The sequence below is a fragment of the Genypterus blacodes genome, unplaced genomic scaffold (genome assembly GCF_046128005.1).
Source record: "Genypterus blacodes isolate CSIRO-AG114 ecotype Tasmania unplaced genomic scaffold, CSIRO-AGI_Gbla_v1 ptg000055l_1, whole genome shotgun sequence".
NCBI lineage: Eukaryota > Metazoa > Chordata > Actinopteri > Ophidiiformes > Ophidiidae > Genypterus > Genypterus blacodes.
In genome coordinates this window covers 2,779,083-2,796,002 of record NW_027466867.1, presented here as the reverse complement: position 1 = coordinate 2,796,002, position 16,920 = coordinate 2,779,083, and the positions used below count along the sequence as shown (strand labels likewise).

The 16,920-nt window shown below is 47.0% G+C and overlaps 5 protein-coding genes across 5 annotated transcripts; 2 read left to right on the top strand and 3 right to left on the bottom strand.

Annotated features, from left to right (window-relative positions):
• Positions 1–682: 682 nt before the first annotated feature.
• Positions 683–6,032, bottom strand: arsg (arylsulfatase G). The gene is made up of 10 exons (XM_076151494.1): positions 5,649–6,032; positions 5,324–5,559; positions 4,819–4,975; positions 4,512–4,658; positions 2,969–3,174; positions 2,666–2,746; positions 2,468–2,576; positions 2,156–2,276; positions 1,919–2,009; positions 683–1,720 (listed from the first exon to the last, which is right to left on the bottom strand). The coding sequence occupies exons 1-10, from the start codon at positions 5,936–5,938 to the stop codon at positions 1,446–1,448; spliced, it is 1,713 nt and encodes a 570-aa protein (XP_076007609.1). The 5' UTR covers positions 5,939–6,032; the 3' UTR covers positions 683–1,445.
• Positions 5,852–9,695, top strand: slc16a6a (solute carrier family 16 member 6a). The gene is made up of 7 exons (XM_076151502.1): positions 5,852–5,943; positions 6,180–6,446; positions 7,433–7,672; positions 7,746–7,889; positions 7,988–8,116; positions 8,195–9,139; positions 9,238–9,695. The coding sequence occupies exons 3-7, from the start codon at positions 7,435–7,437 to the stop codon at positions 9,516–9,518; spliced, it is 1,737 nt and encodes a 578-aa protein (XP_076007617.1). The 5' UTR covers positions 5,852–5,943; positions 6,180–6,446; positions 7,433–7,434; the 3' UTR covers positions 9,519–9,695.
• Positions 9,696–9,890: 195 nt separating this feature from the next.
• rexo4 (REX4 homolog, 3'-5' exonuclease) lies at positions 9,891–12,558 on the bottom strand. The gene is made up of 8 exons (XM_076151496.1): positions 12,075–12,558; positions 11,700–11,992; positions 11,459–11,611; positions 11,130–11,323; positions 10,949–11,037; positions 10,783–10,857; positions 10,633–10,707; positions 9,891–10,538 (listed from the first exon to the last, which is right to left on the bottom strand). Exons 1-8 carry the CDS (start codon positions 12,291–12,293, stop codon positions 10,380–10,382), a joined length of 1,257 nt encoding a protein of 418 aa, XP_076007611.1. The 5' UTR covers positions 12,294–12,558; the 3' UTR covers positions 9,891–10,379.
• A 461-nt stretch (positions 12,559–13,019) lies between these two features.
• On the top strand, positions 13,020–14,217 carry pigp (phosphatidylinositol glycan anchor biosynthesis, class P). The gene is made up of 4 exons (XM_076151501.1): positions 13,020–13,136; positions 13,405–13,477; positions 13,574–13,692; positions 13,778–14,217. Exons 1-4 carry the CDS (start codon positions 13,055–13,057, stop codon positions 13,891–13,893), a joined length of 390 nt encoding a protein of 129 aa, XP_076007616.1. The 5' UTR covers positions 13,020–13,054; the 3' UTR covers positions 13,894–14,217.
• Positions 14,218–14,286: 69 nt separating this feature from the next.
• amz2 (archaelysin family metallopeptidase 2) lies at positions 14,287–16,329 on the bottom strand. The gene is given in 6 exon segments (XM_076151503.1): positions 14,287–14,440; positions 14,551–14,727; positions 14,822–14,985; positions 15,206–15,334; positions 15,435–15,608; positions 15,680–16,329. Coding segments are annotated over 6 exon segments (1,092 nt in total). The 5' UTR covers positions 15,993–16,329; the 3' UTR covers positions 14,287–14,305.
• Positions 16,330–16,920: the final 591 nt, after the last annotated feature.

Here is a 16,920-nt window from a genome sequence, read left to right as displayed (position 1 = left end):
AAAGGAAGTGATGCAGTCTGGGAGCGTTTGGAGGGTCACGGTTGATTTAAGGCTTCATTCAATCTAATTTAATGCTTTTTAAATGCAATTCACAAAATACTTTCTCTTGCAAACTTGTTTTTTTTCTTCTCTAAACTTCTTGGTTCATTCTCACCTCGCAAATGTGATGTAAGTTAATCATAAAAAAAGGGTGATTTGACTAATTTAAAGCGCAGGCCATTAACCCATACTGTACTTTAGCCTCTTTACAAAGCCGGCACCAGATGGGAATTATTATTTTTAACATATAAAGACTCACAATCTATTTTCTTTTATGTTTGTTTACATTACATGTGCCCGTTTTGGAAGGTTTGCAACAAGAGAAACAAAGAACCTTCGTCAGGATTTTTACTTGAATGGTGAATTGCACTTAAAATGAGCTTAAACAGCGTGGGCGCACCTGTCAAAAGGCCTCGTGTGCTAATCCAGCCAAGTGAAACAGCTCAGACTCTTTAAACGGCGACGCGTGGTGGAAGGATCCTATAGGACTTGCACATGCAGCTGTGATAGTGACGATAGCAGCAGCAGTGGCATCGATACTACAAACCTGCATTGTCACAAATGTAACTTGATAATGTGTGTGCGTGTGTGTGTGAGCAGGAAACGGCTGACGAGCGCGAGCTGTACGTGACAAAGTAACAGGTCCGGAATAATCGTTTATTCACGTCACCACATGAAATATTTTAACATGTTACTTTGAGACATGATGTACTAAATATTCTTTTGGAATATGTTTTGAGTATTACACATCAATGCATAGACGTACCATGCATAAATATATATTCTTTTCTTTATTTTTTACTGTGTGTATAATGTGTATATAACATTTATACTGTACGTATAAACAGTCGTGCTATCGTAAGAAGTAACATGGTGATGTCCTTTGACTGATTTGCCAAAAGGTGGCGCTGTTAGAGCTGTTCAATACTTGATGATGAAGCCAGAGCCTCATTAAAGCTGACATGTCACTCAAACTCTGTGTCCTCTGTGTGTTTGCTGCCACGTTTTCATCTGATTCACGTGTTCTACAAAATAAGAATAATTAACTTTAAACTTAACAAACATACATTACATTACAGTACGATCATTTAGCTTTTATCCAAAGCGACTTACATAAACATGACACAAGCTTTGTTCTCTGAAACTTCCACGAATGGATCCATACAACGGAATGTTTCAAGGCTCTTATTTTCCAGTATTATTGACCTAGTTTCTTAGCAAATGGTTTAAAGTCCGGCCACCTGCACCCACACACACACACACACACACACACACACCCACCTGCACATGACCCAAAACAAACAAACTCACATCAATAGCAGATCTTTGTCTCTACATCTGTTGTCTCACATCTGCAGGCCTCTTCCTGTGTGTGTGTGTGTGTGTGTCACCTCCCACTGTCACCCTCATATGGGACAGCGACAAACAGCTTGTTTGGGGTCACAGCAGGGCACGGCAGATGGGTCTGTGGTGTAGTCTGAGGTGGACACTGATTGGTCGGTGGCTATGTCCCACAGCAGCTCCTCCCTCCCCCTGCTGATCCTCTCCGCCGCCGCCCGGTACTCTGGCGTCCCGACCTCCAGCGGCGTCTCCTCGGCTTCGTCGAGATCCAGGTCAAATATCAAAGGAGGGTCGTGGAGCTGCTGGCGCCCTGTGGCACCGCCGCACGCCTCAGCCGCACCTGCACAGGAAGATGTGTGTGTGTGTGTATGTGGTGTGCAAAGGCAAGACTCATTCTGTGTTGCTCTTAAATATAACAATTCTTTCATCACTTTTCCTGAACCAAATGCTCTACATCCCCCAGAGTAAATCCCACACTCAACCCTGAATGTTTCTCTCATTGTGTTGATGTGTGAACTAAAGGAACCAGTATAACTACCTGAGCGGTAAAAGGCTTTGTATTTCCCTGATCGAGCCGTCTCCAAGTCCCCAAACATCCCTGCAGCGCCACTGTTAGGATGGAAGAGAAACTACAGGAGAGGAGAGAGAGAGAGAGAGTGTGATGGATAATGAGTCCAGAATTCCATAAGAGCTCCGCTGAAAGTGAACAAAACCGAACTTTAAGTCCATATTCGTGCAAAACGATGATAGCAATTGACCAATCACATCCTTGTACCTCGCGACCGCTCTGTTGACCACGCAGGAGGACATCTGTGGCATCCATGCCATCATAACGTCTGTCTGATGGAGGGGTTACACCTGCCAGAGACAGCAGGGTCGGGAAGATGTCCATACCACTGAGAGGAGAGGAGGAGTTGCATTCATTTACCGCTAAGCAACACAAGTCTCCAACAACCAAGTCTCTCCTGTCGCTGCCAGGTGACCTTGTAATGTGCCTGTGTAAATATGGAGCCGGTCCATCTGTCCTCCATCACGTCCACTTCAGTGTGAGACAAAGTGAGCAGCACCCACAGAGATTGAAGTTCACCTGAGGAGGGCCGAGCTGGTGGAGTTGGCGGCGATCTTCCCGGGCCAGTAGGCCACTGTGGGCACCCGGTGACCTCCTTCCCAGGTGGTCCTCTTCGCAGAGCCCCCACCTCACAGACGCAGAGTGCACAATTATGACACCGATCGATTACATTCTGATGAGATGAGGAAGAAGATGTTTGAGTGATTTGTCTTCTACCTCTGCTGGTCTGCCACTTCCCTTTGAAAGGCCCCACACTTCCTGCATACTGGCACTTCTGCTCCCAAGGACCATTATCACCTAAATGCAACACACACACACACACACACACACACACACACACACACACACACACACACACACACACACACACACACACACACACACACACACACACACACACACACACACACACACACACACACACACACACACACACACACACACACACACACACACACACACACACACTGGTGGACTGTAACAAGGCTGCGCTAGTATCTCATGTATCGCAAGGCTCACCAGTGAACCAGATGAGCGTGTCGTCTTCATCAGATGCACTCTTCAGCGCCCCCACCAGGTCGTCCATTTCTCGCAGGCTGGCCTCATACACTCTGCGCTCACCCTCTTGGGGGTGGGCGGGGGTGTCCGCAGCGCTCGGCGGGGGGGCCAGGGGGACGTGCATGTGGGCCAGAGCGACGTAGAGGAGATAGGGCTGCTCTCGCTCCCTGCAGAGGCAAATCATGTCCATCTCTGAATTACTGCCAACTCAAGTATAATCTGTGCATTAGAATCATATTAGAACAAAGGTGCGTATGTGAATGTGAGTGCAATGTGATGGATCTGGGAAAACTGTGGGATTCAACTTTAAAATTCCATGGCAGATGCATGTTTGTACTGTCAGATCTTTGTGGAATTCAGCCACGAGTAAATTAAATGCCTGTGCTGATTTCATGCAGTGAAAGCCTGCGTACTGTCTGCATGTGACGGCACATGACCGACACACACTGCTCCCATTCACATGACCTCCCCACTGCAGAGTCAAGGTACATTCCCATCACACACACAGCTGGACACAGCAGGGTTTACTGGCCTCACTCTGCCCCTTCTATACACACACACACACACACACAAACACACATACAGTATGTCAGTGTACTGGAAAACCAATTACAGATCTCGATTTTGTCTCGACAAATTTGATTGCGTTATGCTTTCGTGGTCGGACTTAACAATTATGTCATCCTCTTCTACCAGAATCATCCTGAGCAAATGGCTACAGTGAGTCAGTGAGGGAAAGACTTTATAGAAGAGATGCAATGTTGAGCGATTTGGGAAGCTCCAGAACGGAATGATGAGATGATGGGATGATGTGATGATGAGATAGACGATAGGACCCCAAGAGTGAAACCCAAAGCTCCTTGATTTACACTTTTCCTTGATACATGTTCCACTGATTCTCTCACGCATTCCTGCAAACACACCACAGAGGAGCCTGCCTGTACTTGATAGAACACAGAGCAGATGTCTCTACTGATGATTCATGGCTGCGTGCTGCTGGAGATCAAGCAAGAAGAAAAACAAGAAGAGCCGAGGACGCTGCGTGCGAGGCGGCAACGGGGACAGAAAGTCTGTCCGTCTGTTCTCACAGCTGTGGTGGAAAAGGTGATGGAAGATCCTTTGAAATATCATTCAGATATTCCGTTGTCCTGTGTTGACCAGTTGCAGCAGCGGGGGTCTCATAAGGCTGCTCAGTGACTCAGCTGTCTGGGGGGGGGGGGATTAGGTTTCAAATGCGGTGGACACGTGCCCTGTTGTGAATGTCACACACTCCACAGCTCAGGCAGCGGAAAAGAGACGGAGAGACGCGCATGGCTTCTAGGAATCCAGGGCGTCCCGATCCAGTTTGCACATCGGTGTTTGCAGGCTGAAGACACATTTACTCTCCATCGGCAAACATCAGTCACAGGGCACAGAGCTGTTTTTTACTTTTTAACGCATGAGGGCGTCATCACTGCTGCTTGTTGATCAATCAGACTTGACAAAGTTAAACATGGACTTGTACCTGGCATTGTGTATAATCCTGAGTGCAGTGGATTTGTATTGATCTGTGAGGGTCCACAGGTCCAGCGGCTGCTCCACTATGCTGCTGTTCTCAAGCAGAGGAAGACCCACGCTGGAGTAACAGCCTCCACCTACGCTCCTCTTCACTCTACAGCAACACAACAATGCAGCAAAGTAGCATAACAGGGTTTAGGGTAATGTCAAGTCACATCAAACTGCGTCAGAGGTATCCCATGACGACAGGTTGTTTGTCATAGCTATACACACACACAGGCGTGGTATGGACAAACAAGGGGAACGGGTCTCACATGAGTGATGTTTCTTTGGTGAAGCAGGAGGTGCACCTGAATAATGGAGAGCCAGGTGGAGACGTGATGCACGGCGCACAGGGCGGGAGATCGTACCCCGGTTTGTCTGTACAGCCCATGTCGGTGCTGTAAGGAATGCCCAGGTAGTAATCAAAACCTGCCCAGGAGACAGAAAACATAAGACAGGCATCCTGATATGACGGCATTAATAATAAAAAATAAAATAATAAAACTCTTCAGAAATAGATTTGATTTGGTTTGTGTGACACTCCCACATGCATAACTACAAACCACAACATTGGCACATGTTCACACAAGGAGACACACCCATGCATGAAAGATTGGGCCATAAATGCTTGGCTGGGAGTGTGTGTGTGTGTGTGTGTGTGTGTGTGTGTGTGTGTGTGTGTGTGTGTGTGTGTGTGTGTGTGTGTGTGTGTGTGTGTGTGGCGAGGGAGGGAGGGGGGCAGGAAGTTGTGATCCAGTATAAATGTCAAACTCTCACCCCTGTTAGTTGGACTGTATGGTCCGTTGTGACCGAGATGCCATTTCCCGATCATGGCGGTGTAATATCCTGCCTTCTGTAGGAGCTGCGGCAAAGTGACCTCAGACAGAGGAAGGCCTGCCACCGAGCCCACCGCAAAGTTGTGCGTCACCCCGTTCCGGAGGCTGTAGCGGCCCGTCAGGATGGCGGCCCGGGACGGAGAACAGGTTGAAGCCGGAGAGTGGAAGTCAGTCAATCTGGGAACAATAATGAGAACTGATTCTAAAGGTTGCATGTTTTGTTACAAATGAGTGATCAATGTTAGTAAAACTTAAACAGGATGTACCGTATTCCTTGCTGAGCCATCAGGTTGAGGAACGGTGTGTTGTTTACTTTCTTTCCAGGCTGGTTGGCGTCCAGGTCACCCCATCCGATATCATCTGCTAGTATGATGATGAAATTGGGCTTCTTCTCCCCACGTTGGCTCGCCTTGTGCAGGACTAACCCACACAGCAGCACGCAGGACAGGAGCACAAAGGTCACACCTGCGGCCATTTTAGGTTCAAACCTGTGGAAAGACACAATGAGACCATTTGTCTGAGTGGGAATTGTTGGTGGCATCGGGATTTGGATCATTTCAGGTGAGCTACTCGAGTTCAACCGATATCTGAAAGCCAATAAAAACACTTTTATCAGTACTGTCAAACGGACGAGACCCGTAAACAACCTTGAAAATCGATCAGTCAATCAATGTGATCAAGCACATAGATTAAAAGCACTTGAGTTACATACTTAAGTTAAAACAGATAAGAAGCTGAATGCAACTCTGTCACACACACACACACACACACACACTTTGTCTAATCTCACCTAAAAGGGTCCTAGAGTGCCGGCGGATTGATCTAAAATCACCCGGCGCCGCGTCGCGCCGCGTGGCGTCACAATGAGATCCGCCTCTATCTCCTACTTCCCCCCCCCCCGTGCCCATGAGGGAGGGAGAAGCGCCGGCGACAAACAGGGAAGTGTGTGTATGTGTGTGAACAGACATATGCGCTTCCATGGTGGGGAACACAGTCTTTCATTGAGGCGGCGCGGCTCGACGGTTGGGGTGGAGAGACCAGGGACTACTTCTTCTTACGCACAGGTGAGGCGACGAGCTACCCTGGCGTTACTTTACCGCAAGTGAGTGTGTGTTTGTCATAATCTGTGATTTAAAAATGTCTTCACGCGTCGGACGAGTATTTACAAAGTGTGTGTGGTGAACTGCAAAGTCACATAGAGCGGCGACCACATGAGCTGCCGGCGGAGTGAGATCATGGCGTCAGCAACGGCGGAGGAGCGAATATAAACGCTCCTTCACTTCTTCCTCTTTATGTTCCATTAAACTGAGTATATTTACATTAATGTGTGGCTAAAAATGTATTATATCTGATCTACCGAACGCTGAAGCCGGGGAATCCGCGATCACCCGAAATTGGCTGGTTGTTGACTCGGGAGGGGTTCGGAAGGGAAATAAGCATGATGTGGATTAGTGAAGGAGACAGCAGAGACGCTTTCCTTTTTAATTAACCGGAAATCTGCTATTTAAGTAAAATTGTTAAGGGAATTTATTAGAAGTCAGTTCAATTCAAAATTCTGCCCCTGAGATCATAACAGTGATATTTTATGGTGTCAGTTTGCTTATTAAAATACCAAAGCAGCTTATTGTGACATTTCAACCTATAAGTGGAACACAGGAGCTTATATCCAGCAGAAATGGAGGAGCAAACACTTCACTTAACGTTGTGAAAGGAATCCAAGCTTGTTTGTGTGTGTTGTTTACTCTGTATCTGGGTGGTGCAACTGTGGTGAGAGATAGTTACCAGTGCCACCAAGCACTAATAGGAAGTCCTGTTTACATCTGAGTCGTCCTGGCAAAGGACAAAGGAGGATCCGGTCCTGCAGTACTCGAAAGAAGGGTGGTGTAATCATGGTGAACCGGTCTGCACGTACAGTCCGTCCTTGTAGACCTTTACAACCACAGATAAGGCGATAAGCAGATAACGGAAATAAGGCGATAATACAATATATATAATATACAAGGTGAAGAATACCTCTAAACGTCTTCTTCTACCCTTGTGTTGCCCCTAGTGATGGTACTGTGCGGACTCAAGCGGAGCCATTTCCTGGGGCCCAATGTTTACACGGAGGCGCCGGACGGAGGCTGGGGATGGTCGGTGGCCGTGGCCTTCTTCCTGGTGGAGGTCTTCACCTACGGCACAATCAAAAGCTTCGGCATCTTCCTCCAGGACCTCATGGGGGAGTTCGGCGAGACCAACAGCCGGGTCTCCTGGATCGTGTCCATCTGCGTGTTCGTCATGACCTTCAACGGTAAGGTCATGCCGACGTAGATCCTCCCTGCAGTGTAATGGCGGCCCGTGTTAAATGGTTTGATCTCCTTCAGGGCCGCTCTCCTCCGTGCTGACGAGTCGCTTCGGCTTCCAGCCCGTGGTCATGTTGGGAGGATTACTCATCGCCTCAGGCACCATCGCCACCGCCTTCACCGCCTCCCTCAACCAAATGTACTTCACCTACGGGCTGGTTGCAGGTACGGGAATGTCTCTTCATCGCTCCTCCTCCTCACCACTGCACCATTCCTCTTCCTCGCTACAGAAAACCACAGGTTTGCTCCGTCTCACTGCGCAGGTATCGGCTACTCTCTCACCTTCCTGCCCACTGTGACCATTCTGGCCAAGTATTTTGACCGCCGGCGCTCTCTGATCACGGCTGTGGCGTCCACCGGCGAGTCCCTGTCCATGTTTGCTCTGGCACCAGGTGAGCGAGGCTTCGTTCAGTTCCGTATGTCATGAAAGGTGAGATCACACTGGCTCACTCTCTCCTCCGGTCTCTCAGCCTTCTCTACGTTGAGGGACCATGTGGGCTGGCGTCACACCATGGTGGTGATCGGAGCTTTGCAGAGCATCATCATCATCTGCGGGGCTCTTCTTCGGCCGATAGTCATCAAACCCAAAGCGCCCCAGGAGAGGGACGCTGACCGGTTGTCCATAAAGGAGCTGAGAGAAGAGGACACAAACCCGGATTATTGTTCCACAGACCAACCCCTGTGTGCACCGAAGGCCTCCTACAGTCAGGACAACGAGCTGACCGGAGACTCGGGCGTCCAGTCTCTGGGGGACATGGACGGCGTCTGCCTGGAAGAGAAGTCTTTACTGCAAAAGGATTTGAGGTTAAAGGCGTGCGAGAAGGACGGTAACGACGAAAGTGAAGGACTTAAAAAGGAGGAAGACGCAGAGCAGCACGTGGGCAAAGAAGAGGAAACAGAAGTGTGTGTTAAAGCGTCAGCAAACCAATCCAAGCTCCTGGACTTCTCCATCCTCAGAGACTGCAGCTTCATCTGCTACTCTCTCTTCGGCCTGTTTGCCACGCTGGGCTTCTTCGCGCCCCACCTCTTCATCATCGAGCTGAGCGTGAGCCGCGGCGTGGAGCGGGACCGCGCCACCTACATGCTCTCTATCATGGCCGTGTCCGAAATCCTGGGCCGGTTCTCCATCGGTTGGGTCCTGAACAGGCAGGAGGTGAGGGACAAGAAGCTCCTGGTGCTCCTGGGCTGCACGGTGGTGATGGCGGTAGATCTAATCGGGTTCACGCTGGTGACGGAGTTCTACGGTCTGGCTGTGTGCTGCAGCGTGTACGGCTTCTTCATGGGGACTATAGCTTGCACCCACATCCCCATGCTGGCTGAGGACGACGTGGTGGGCATAGAGAGGATGTCCTCAGCCGCTGGCGTGTACGTCTTCATCCAGAGCTTTGCCGGTCTGGGCGGACCCCCACTTGGAGGCAAGAAGAACAGAACTCAAGCAATCATGCAACATGTTCAGGTAATTTACAGCTGAATGAAGTCACTGACCTCTACTCTTCTTCTCTCTTCCTCTTAGGCGTGCTGGTGGATAAGACTCAGAACTATGGGACGGCCTTCTACTCGTGTGCGGCAGGCATGGCGGTGAGCGCCGTGTTCCTGGCTTTGGTTAAACCTGCTAAGAAAGGACGACTGTGCAGGTGCAGGCGCCCGGAAACCAAACTGGACGAGCTCCCGCTGCAGAACGGAGTGAGTCACACGGACACAACCAGAGACGGAGCGGCCGACTGCGTGGAATCGGACGTCGACTTGGGCCACAAGCAGAGCGGGAAGGCAGGAATCGTCGAAGAAGTTATATGACCGCATGATGCAGCATGGCTGTACAATGACTGACTTTATTAAGCTGAATGTGATGTGAAGATGAAGCATTGAAACCATCAAACCTTAACTACCTGCTGCGTAATGATGATTTCGTCTTTACATTGTCGAGCCTTTACATTGGAAAGTTCACAGTAAAGCTGAATTTTAAGTGTGACTGGACTGTATCTGATGCATGTGTATGCTGAGAGGAGACGTTACACATAAACTTGAAGTCTGGTGATCATAAACCTCATGATTAAACTAAATGCAAATGCAATGCAAATGTAGCTGCAAGAACAATAAACTGCACAAATCCTTCAACATCAAATACTGGAAGATGTGTCAGAAAATACAACGACGCTCAGGTGACGATGATGCTGATGGCGTTTAGCTTTAATCAAACAAACACAATGCACTGTCAGATGTAAGATGATAGAAATTATTTTTGTAATAAATTGTGTTCAATCACATTAAACGTATAAAACCTCTGATTGATCTACATTTACATTTATTTTCCTTCAGGCTAAATGTAAACAATGTTACTTTTGTCTGCAATACTGATTCCAGCCACAAGGGGGCGACAATTAACGTTTCGTATTTTATTCACATTTCAAACCTGAGGCAGCAACCACAGGTCAAACTGCTGTGACCTGCGTGTGCACGAGAGAATAACACATTTATAAAACACTGGAACAAGATGCAAACCATGACGCAGGGAGGATTGGTGTTTAGTAACACAACTGCTCACCGTTTGTCCTTGTCAAGGGAAGAGCAATTTATAAAAACCATTGTTCCTGATAAGTCTCTGAGAACATGATGGATTCATTGAGCTCACTGCTGTGCAGAGGCGACGTGATTGGTTTATAGACCCCTCTGACTCCTCCCCTTGTACCTGGGATTCTTTGGCTTCCTCTCTTTCTTCTTGTCCGACTCTGTCATTGTGTGTCTGGCTTTGATCTCCGCCTCCCACTGTTTCTTCGCCATGGTGTACAGTCGCATGGTGGCCTGAGCGTCCTGGACCTGGAGAACCACAAAGGAAACACACACACACACTTCAGCATTATGTACCCGGTGAACTCAACTGACGAGTGTGTGTGAGCTTACAGGGACTTACGGAGGAGTGTTCGCCCTGCTGCACCTTCACGTTGAGTATTTCTCTGCAGAGGAGCTTCAGCGAGGGTCGGCCGCTCTAAAGGGACAGAAGCAGACGGATCAGTGCTGCTCCACCTCTGACCTCTGACCTAGGCATCATCACAGGCTTTACCTTCACTGTCTTCTTGAAGGGTTTGTACTTCTGTGTGTCCCGGATTTTCTTTTTGGGATGATCCAGGAGTAAAATCTGAAAGAGTTGAGAGTTGAGACGTTGACTTTTATTTTGAAAATCACAAGGTTTCCATTTTAGACATCGACTGGCAACATCGGGTTTTCACCTTTAGGTCGTTGTGTATGGCGTGTCCCACCACGATTCTCCCGCCCAGGATCTCGCCGACTTCCCTCTGCACTGTCTGTACGTCCTCACCTAAGGGACAGGAAGAGACGCAAGAATGAGACGCAAGAATGAGACGAACGCACAGACAAGGCTGTGAGACAGAAGACGGACATGTTGCTCACCGTCCTTAATGTCCTGCGGTCGGATGCCGCTGACCGCCGTCCTGTAGTCGGTCACTCTCTCTGTGGGTTTGACGTATTTGTCGTAGATGCACTTCCCGAAATGGTTGACCAGGGACACGCGAGCCAGGATGCTGTCCTCGCCGTCTGGCCCCACGCCCACCATCTCACAGTCGATGGCCACGGCTCTGGTCAGTCTGAGGGGAAACGGGACAGATTGGAGAGGAGAACACGTCACTACTGAACCGTGTGGGCCAGAGCTTGATCACCATCTACTCGTGTTATCGTCTCTATAGTGATTCAGAGATAAGCAGGGGTCAGAGGTCACTCACCCCTCAAAGGCTCTGTCCTTGACCAGCGCGCTCTCCGTGTCCTGGGTCGTGCTCTTGTGGACGCCCTGCTTCTTCCTCATGATGTCCGCCGCTTCTGCTCCCACCGTGGCCTCGATGTCATCAGGGTCGACGTCATCAAACCACATATCAGCTCTACACAAGCAGCAGAAGAAAGCAATCAAGTTAACGAGACCCCAGGACACGACGTAGATGAAGACGAGGGTCCGTTCTGTCGACTCACTCTGTGACTTTGGTCTCCTCCACCACAGGTTTCTGTTTCTTGGCTCTCTTCTTATCGTTTGAGGCGAGGTCTCCCTGCTCCTTCTTCCTCTTTTGAGCTCCAGCCGGACACTTGGCGTTCACCTCAGAGTCTTTAGGAGCCACACTGCCACCCTCCGATTTGTTACTCGCCGTTTTCCCAGCATCCCCCTGCTTAGGAGAGGCTTTCTGCCAGGGCTTCCCTTTGCCTGGAGCTCCGTTCTGGCGTTTCAGCACCACAGGCTGCTTCTTCTCTGCCGGACTGGACTTTATAATCTGCAGAAACATCACAACAACACATTATGATGCAGGGAAGTGACTAAATGGGGGTAAACGGCATTAAATTCAGACATCTTACCTCTTGTAATTTCTTCCAGTTGGCTGAGAACTGCTGTGCATCTACTGGAGGCGATGGCTGCTCGGGTTTAGCTTTCTCCTTCTCCTGCTTAGGTGCTGGAGGCTTCTTCTTCCTAAACTTCTCCTTCATCCATTCTTTCCTTTTCTTCTTCGCCCCGTTCTTCGCCCCAGACTGTTTGGTCTTAACGCCGTCTGGTTTCTTTGCCTTTACTTTCGCCATTACAGCCACTTTGTCAGAAATGTTTGCAGTAAAGTTGTTGTAGTGGCGTGCTGGTAAGACTCAGCCACGCTGAACGGCACAGTCACAGCACGTTGCGACACACGACAACACAATACGGCCTAACTTTACAGGATTAACACGTTTAAAGGTTTAGTAATGTGATAACAAAGATGAACTGTTGGAATATTTGCCTGCCCTGTGGTGAAAGTTGTTGAGCAAACTTCAAGTCACAAAAACCATGCTGAACTGTGTACTTCCGGGATGTGCACCACCTTAACGTCTCCGGACAGAAACATTGAATTACAACGCAATCGCTGTGCTGTTTGCAGAGCTAAACAAAATGTATGGCATGTAACTCATTTCATTCATTGTTGTAGTTTATAAATTTTTCATATTATTTACAGGTAAAATGTTTATTCTCCGATTTATTTCAACACGCGGAACCTTTATTCTCTAAGGTTTCACATCGTCTCGAGTGTGACGTTGGACCCTACAGGCACAGTAATAGAACATAGATACAGTTGATGAGGATTTCTTATTGATAAATAAACAAATTACTGTAAGAATCCTGATGTATCGGGATCGTCGCTCGTATATCGTGTTTACGTTTTGCTCGGTGCGTTTGAACTTAGCTTGACATCAGCGTACACGTCAGTTTATGGGATTCTTTCGAGGCGTCTCGATGAAGCTAATGGAGGCTAGTTGAACAGAAACATATCAAATAAATTTCCTGGATTTATTTGTGCTTTCAATCGCTAAACATGGTGGCAAATTCTCCCTCTCCTCTGCCTGAGAGAGCAATCTACGGCTTTGTCCTGTATCTCGGCTCTCACTTCGGCTTCTGTAAGTCAAATATCATCTAATAAGCGACATTTAAATAGATTTAATAGATTTGTGTTTAAATATTTGTCACAAAACATTATTATTATTATTATTATTATCATTATTATTATTAACATTATATATTATTTACCCAGTTGTCAATCCCGTTTATTCAACACATTATTTAAAATTTTAATGATCAGCTGCTAACTTCATTTATCTTGTTACCTCATTTGTAGTTTAATTTCTTTCCCTCTAACAACACAAACCTACTCTGTCCTGTCTGCAGTTCTGTATTGTCTGTGGGCCTTTGTGCCAGAGGAGTGGCTCCACTCAGTCGGTCTCACCTACTGGCCTCAAAAGTGAGTCAAAAACTGAAATTGTTAATAATCTAATGGATGTTTAATTATGAATTGTGGTTAAGTGTAGTTTGTTGTTGTCTCTCTCTCTCTGTTCAGGTACTGGGCCCTGGCTGTGCCCATCTATCTGCTGGTTGCCCTGATGACCTCTCTGGTGGTGCTGTTTGGAGTGAACATGAACAACACAGCTCCACTACACTCAGTGGACAACATCACAGGTTAGAATCCCTTCTTAAAAGTGTAAGATATTGTGAATAAAATAGGCTATGATCTCTTAAAACCTGTGATTGTTTGTTGTGGCAGACGTGTACGCCAGAGCCCAGAGGCCAGAGACCTGCCAGAAGGGCGGAATACCACGACTACGGGACTGTTCCATCAGTGACGTCAATAAGATGTTCCATTTGTCACCAAAGCCATAAAGGGAGCGACTTCAAGTACAAGTGAAGCTCCTGAACCTGACTCTGTTTACACTACATACAGAAAGTGTGCTTTATTTATGTGTACAATGAATGTGTGCTACATGAGTACAAATGAAGTTTAATGATGGAGTTTGGGATTATCTGGAATATTGAGTGGTGATATCCAGGGATTTGCATTTGAACAAACTGTAAAAACAACAAATCTTTATTTTATGTGCAATATTTAGAGCAATGTGTATTATTATTAGATGCTATCTTTCTTCCCTTTTTTTAAGATCTTGGAATAAGGAAGCCCTGGTTAAAAACCAAAGAGGGGGGAGCATCAGATAGAAATAAATAAACAGTTTAAAGATTTAGAAAGATCTTGTAACTTATTTTCATCATGTCCAGATTTGTTGCCAAGTATTATGGTTCATGTTTCTCCAGAAGGTCCACACACCTGCGTGGATGTCTGAAAGGCCTGAGTGGGTTTGGGTAGGTGAAGTGCAGGAGCTTCCTCTGGACCGGATGTTCTCCTCTGATCCTCCTCCATCCAGCACAGTAAAGCCTGATACAAACCAGAATAATCAGATTAGAGCATTAAGGCCTGTAACCTGAGCAAACCTTCAGATGAGCCAGTGACTCAGCAGTGATGACAAACGAAAGGGAATGTTCTACCTTGTATCTGTCAACAATTTTGAAACCAATTGCCGAGTGCAGCTTGCGAAGGCAAACGGGACACAAATGCAGAGGGCGACGGTCTGATTCCTCCAGGTGGTTTGAGCCCTGCATGACACAGCTCAACCACTGGCAATGCTGCATCCCAAACATGTGGCTGATCTCGTGGGTCATCGTCTGGAAACAAGATTAAAAGGAGGGTTGTCTGATGAATAAGCAAAGTACTGAGACCTTAGCACAAGAAAGTTTACAATAAAATGCTAGTCGTTACCTTACACGACTGAAGCAGCAGTGTGCTGGAGACGGGGGGAGTTTAATAATTTTCAAACACAGAAAAGTCCCCCTGTTTTGGCTGGAGCTGTTTCTTCAGCCCGCCAGCATAACTTCTGCTGTAGAAGTTGTCATCATACCTGGCAAAGCTGAAAACACCCATTCCTTTAAATACCAGAGGTTAGAGTGCATTAAATAACCGATATCGCGTTTACACCGCCATCTCGTGGCATCTCGGCCAAATTACATCATCTGCAAAAAAAAAATCGCCCACATCGACGGATAAGCTCCTTTTACCGATTCTCTATCATCTGAAGTTCTGTTTTTGTCTTGGATATATGATGCTTGTCTGGACATATTGACACAAGACATATTTTCTGCTCACCCTCAGCAAGTGAAGCCTCTCCAAACACAAAGTTCCAGGAGTCCTTGGGGTACAGGTCAATCATTGTGATCCCAACAATACAAAAAGCATCTTTCGGTTTTCTGTTGTGTAGAAACCGTAGCAAGTCACCTAAGTTTCCAGAGAAAACAACAATAATGGCAAACTTAGTACAGGGGACATACGTTCTAAAATGGAAATGATGAAGTAAATACAACACTCTGCGACCCACCAGTGAGGATCTGTAGGTTGTGTGAGTCACTGTTAACCCTGAGGGAACAACGAGGTTCAGCCACAGTGACTGCAGGCAGCGTCTTCACAGTGAGTCCATAGAAGAAGGTCTGACAGTATTCTCTGAGCCACTCTACATACTGGTCCGTCTGAGCCCCTGCTTCCCCAAAGGAACCTAACACAACAGATGATCCAGATTAAGGAAGACACAGACAGTTCAACCCAACTAGATACAATCACACTCACCTTTAGTTTGAATGTAGATGGTATGGTGGTCTGCACTGGGGCTCTTGCGGTGACAAGCTCTGTGGAAGCTCTTGAAGTCTTGAGGTTTCTCAGGGTGAGCAGGGATCCAGTCTGAGTCAGAGTGCAAAGTGATGGGCTGGAAGAGAGACTCTGGCCCTCCTGGGTGGTACCCATCCTCCAGAAGACACCTTTCCTCTTTCGTGTACTGGCTGTAAGCTTTAATCAAGTCCCGACTGTTAGAGACCAAAGCTGTTCAGTGTCTCCGTAGGGTGACCATTTCCATAACACCCAAAAGGAGGACATTATGCGGCATATCAATAAATTACCATGGTGTACATAGGACTCTGGTATACTCTCATTTACAATACAATTTTGTGTGGTTTGAAGATGTTTGTGTAGCTGAATAGGAAAAAAATATTAATGAAAAGTCAAAAAGTGTTTGTTCACAGTATTTGAATTTATTCAATACATTGTGGTGTTCAAAAACTGAGCACTGAGATGAATCTTTTGTGCCACAAAGCATAACATGTGTGGACTCAAATGTAAAAAACAAATAACAGGTAACATATATAATAATAAAAAATGCTTTTTTAAAAAAGGATAAATAACCTTTTATGTTAACAACAAAGGAGATTGTAAAGAAAACATTTACATTCAACTGCTCAAAAAGTGAAATCATAAGACTAGTGTACTCACCAAAATAGTTGATTGTCTATCTGCATCAGTTTTACCTGAACCGAGGGCGTTCAGGTAAAACTACCAACGAAGCTATGGAGATGAGTGTGAAATGAGATCCTAATGTTTTCCTAACACGGAGAGAAGTTCATATTTCCGCATTGGAGTGACGCGTGGCAGAGGATGTAAACAGACCAGCTGCGTTAGATTCTCCCACCCGAGATTCGACAACAAGGATGTGGTTGGTCGATCGATATCACGTTACACTGAAACGTCATATTTGGTTCTTTGTTTTACACAATGTGGCCGTATAGTTGTGGGTTCGAGCTACATAATCCTAACCCTACCAAGATCCCAAACTATAATCCAAACTCAACAAATGTATAAACTATGAGTAGTGTAATCGTTGTCCACTTCCGGGAGGGTTCCTCATACTTCTTTCCTATTGGCTGCAGACTCCTGGACTGCCCGCCTCCACGCGCACCGTACCAGCTGAGGCGGTGTCGGGCCCTAACTAGGTACCGTGTTAAATGAAGACTTGAACGTGGTATCAGCAAATTTTATCA

Excerpts from the sequence above, each read along its gene's own strand:
- rexo4 (XM_076151496.1), bottom strand. The coding sequence starts at position 12,293 with ATGGCGAAAGTAAAGGCAAAGAAACCAGACGGCGTTAAGACCAAACAG. Across the intron at positions 11,993-12,074 it reads ACTGGAAGAAATTACAAGAG|ATTATAAAGTCCAGTCCGGC; the intron begins GTAAGATGTCTG and ends ATGTTTCTGCAG. Across the intron at positions 10,708-10,782 it reads CCTTCAAGAAGACAGTGAAG|AGCGGCCGACCCTCGCTGAA; the intron begins GTAAAGCCTGTG and ends CTGTCCCTTTAG.
- pigp (XM_076151501.1), top strand. The coding sequence starts at position 13,055 with ATGGTGGCAAATTCTCCCTCTCCTCTGCCTGAGAGAGCAATCTACGGC. Across the intron at positions 13,137-13,404 it reads CGGCTCTCACTTCGGCTTCT|TTCTGTATTGTCTGTGGGCC; the intron begins GTAAGTCAAATA and ends TCCTGTCTGCAG. Across the intron at positions 13,693-13,777 it reads CTCAGTGGACAACATCACAG|ACGTGTACGCCAGAGCCCAG; the intron begins GTTAGAATCCCT and ends TTGTTGTGGCAG.
- arsg (XM_076151494.1), bottom strand. The coding sequence starts at position 5,938 with ATGATCCAAATCCCGATGCCACCAACAATTCCCACTCAGACAAATGGT. Across the intron at positions 4,976-5,323 it reads ATACAGTCCAACTAACAGGG|GTTTTGATTACTACCTGGGC; the intron begins GTGAGAGTTTGA and ends TCTCCTGGGCAG. Across the intron at positions 2,747-2,968 it reads CACGCTCATCTGGTTCACTG|GTGATAATGGTCCTTGGGAG; the intron begins GTGAGCCTTGCG and ends TGTTGCATTTAG.
- slc16a6a (XM_076151502.1), top strand. The coding sequence starts at position 7,435 with ATGGTACTGTGCGGACTCAAGCGGAGCCATTTCCTGGGGCCCAATGTT. Across the intron at positions 7,890-7,987 it reads CACCTACGGGCTGGTTGCAG|GTATCGGCTACTCTCTCACC; the intron begins GTACGGGAATGT and ends CTCACTGCGCAG. Across the intron at positions 8,117-8,194 it reads CATGTTTGCTCTGGCACCAG|CCTTCTCTACGTTGAGGGAC; the intron begins GTGAGCGAGGCT and ends CCGGTCTCTCAG.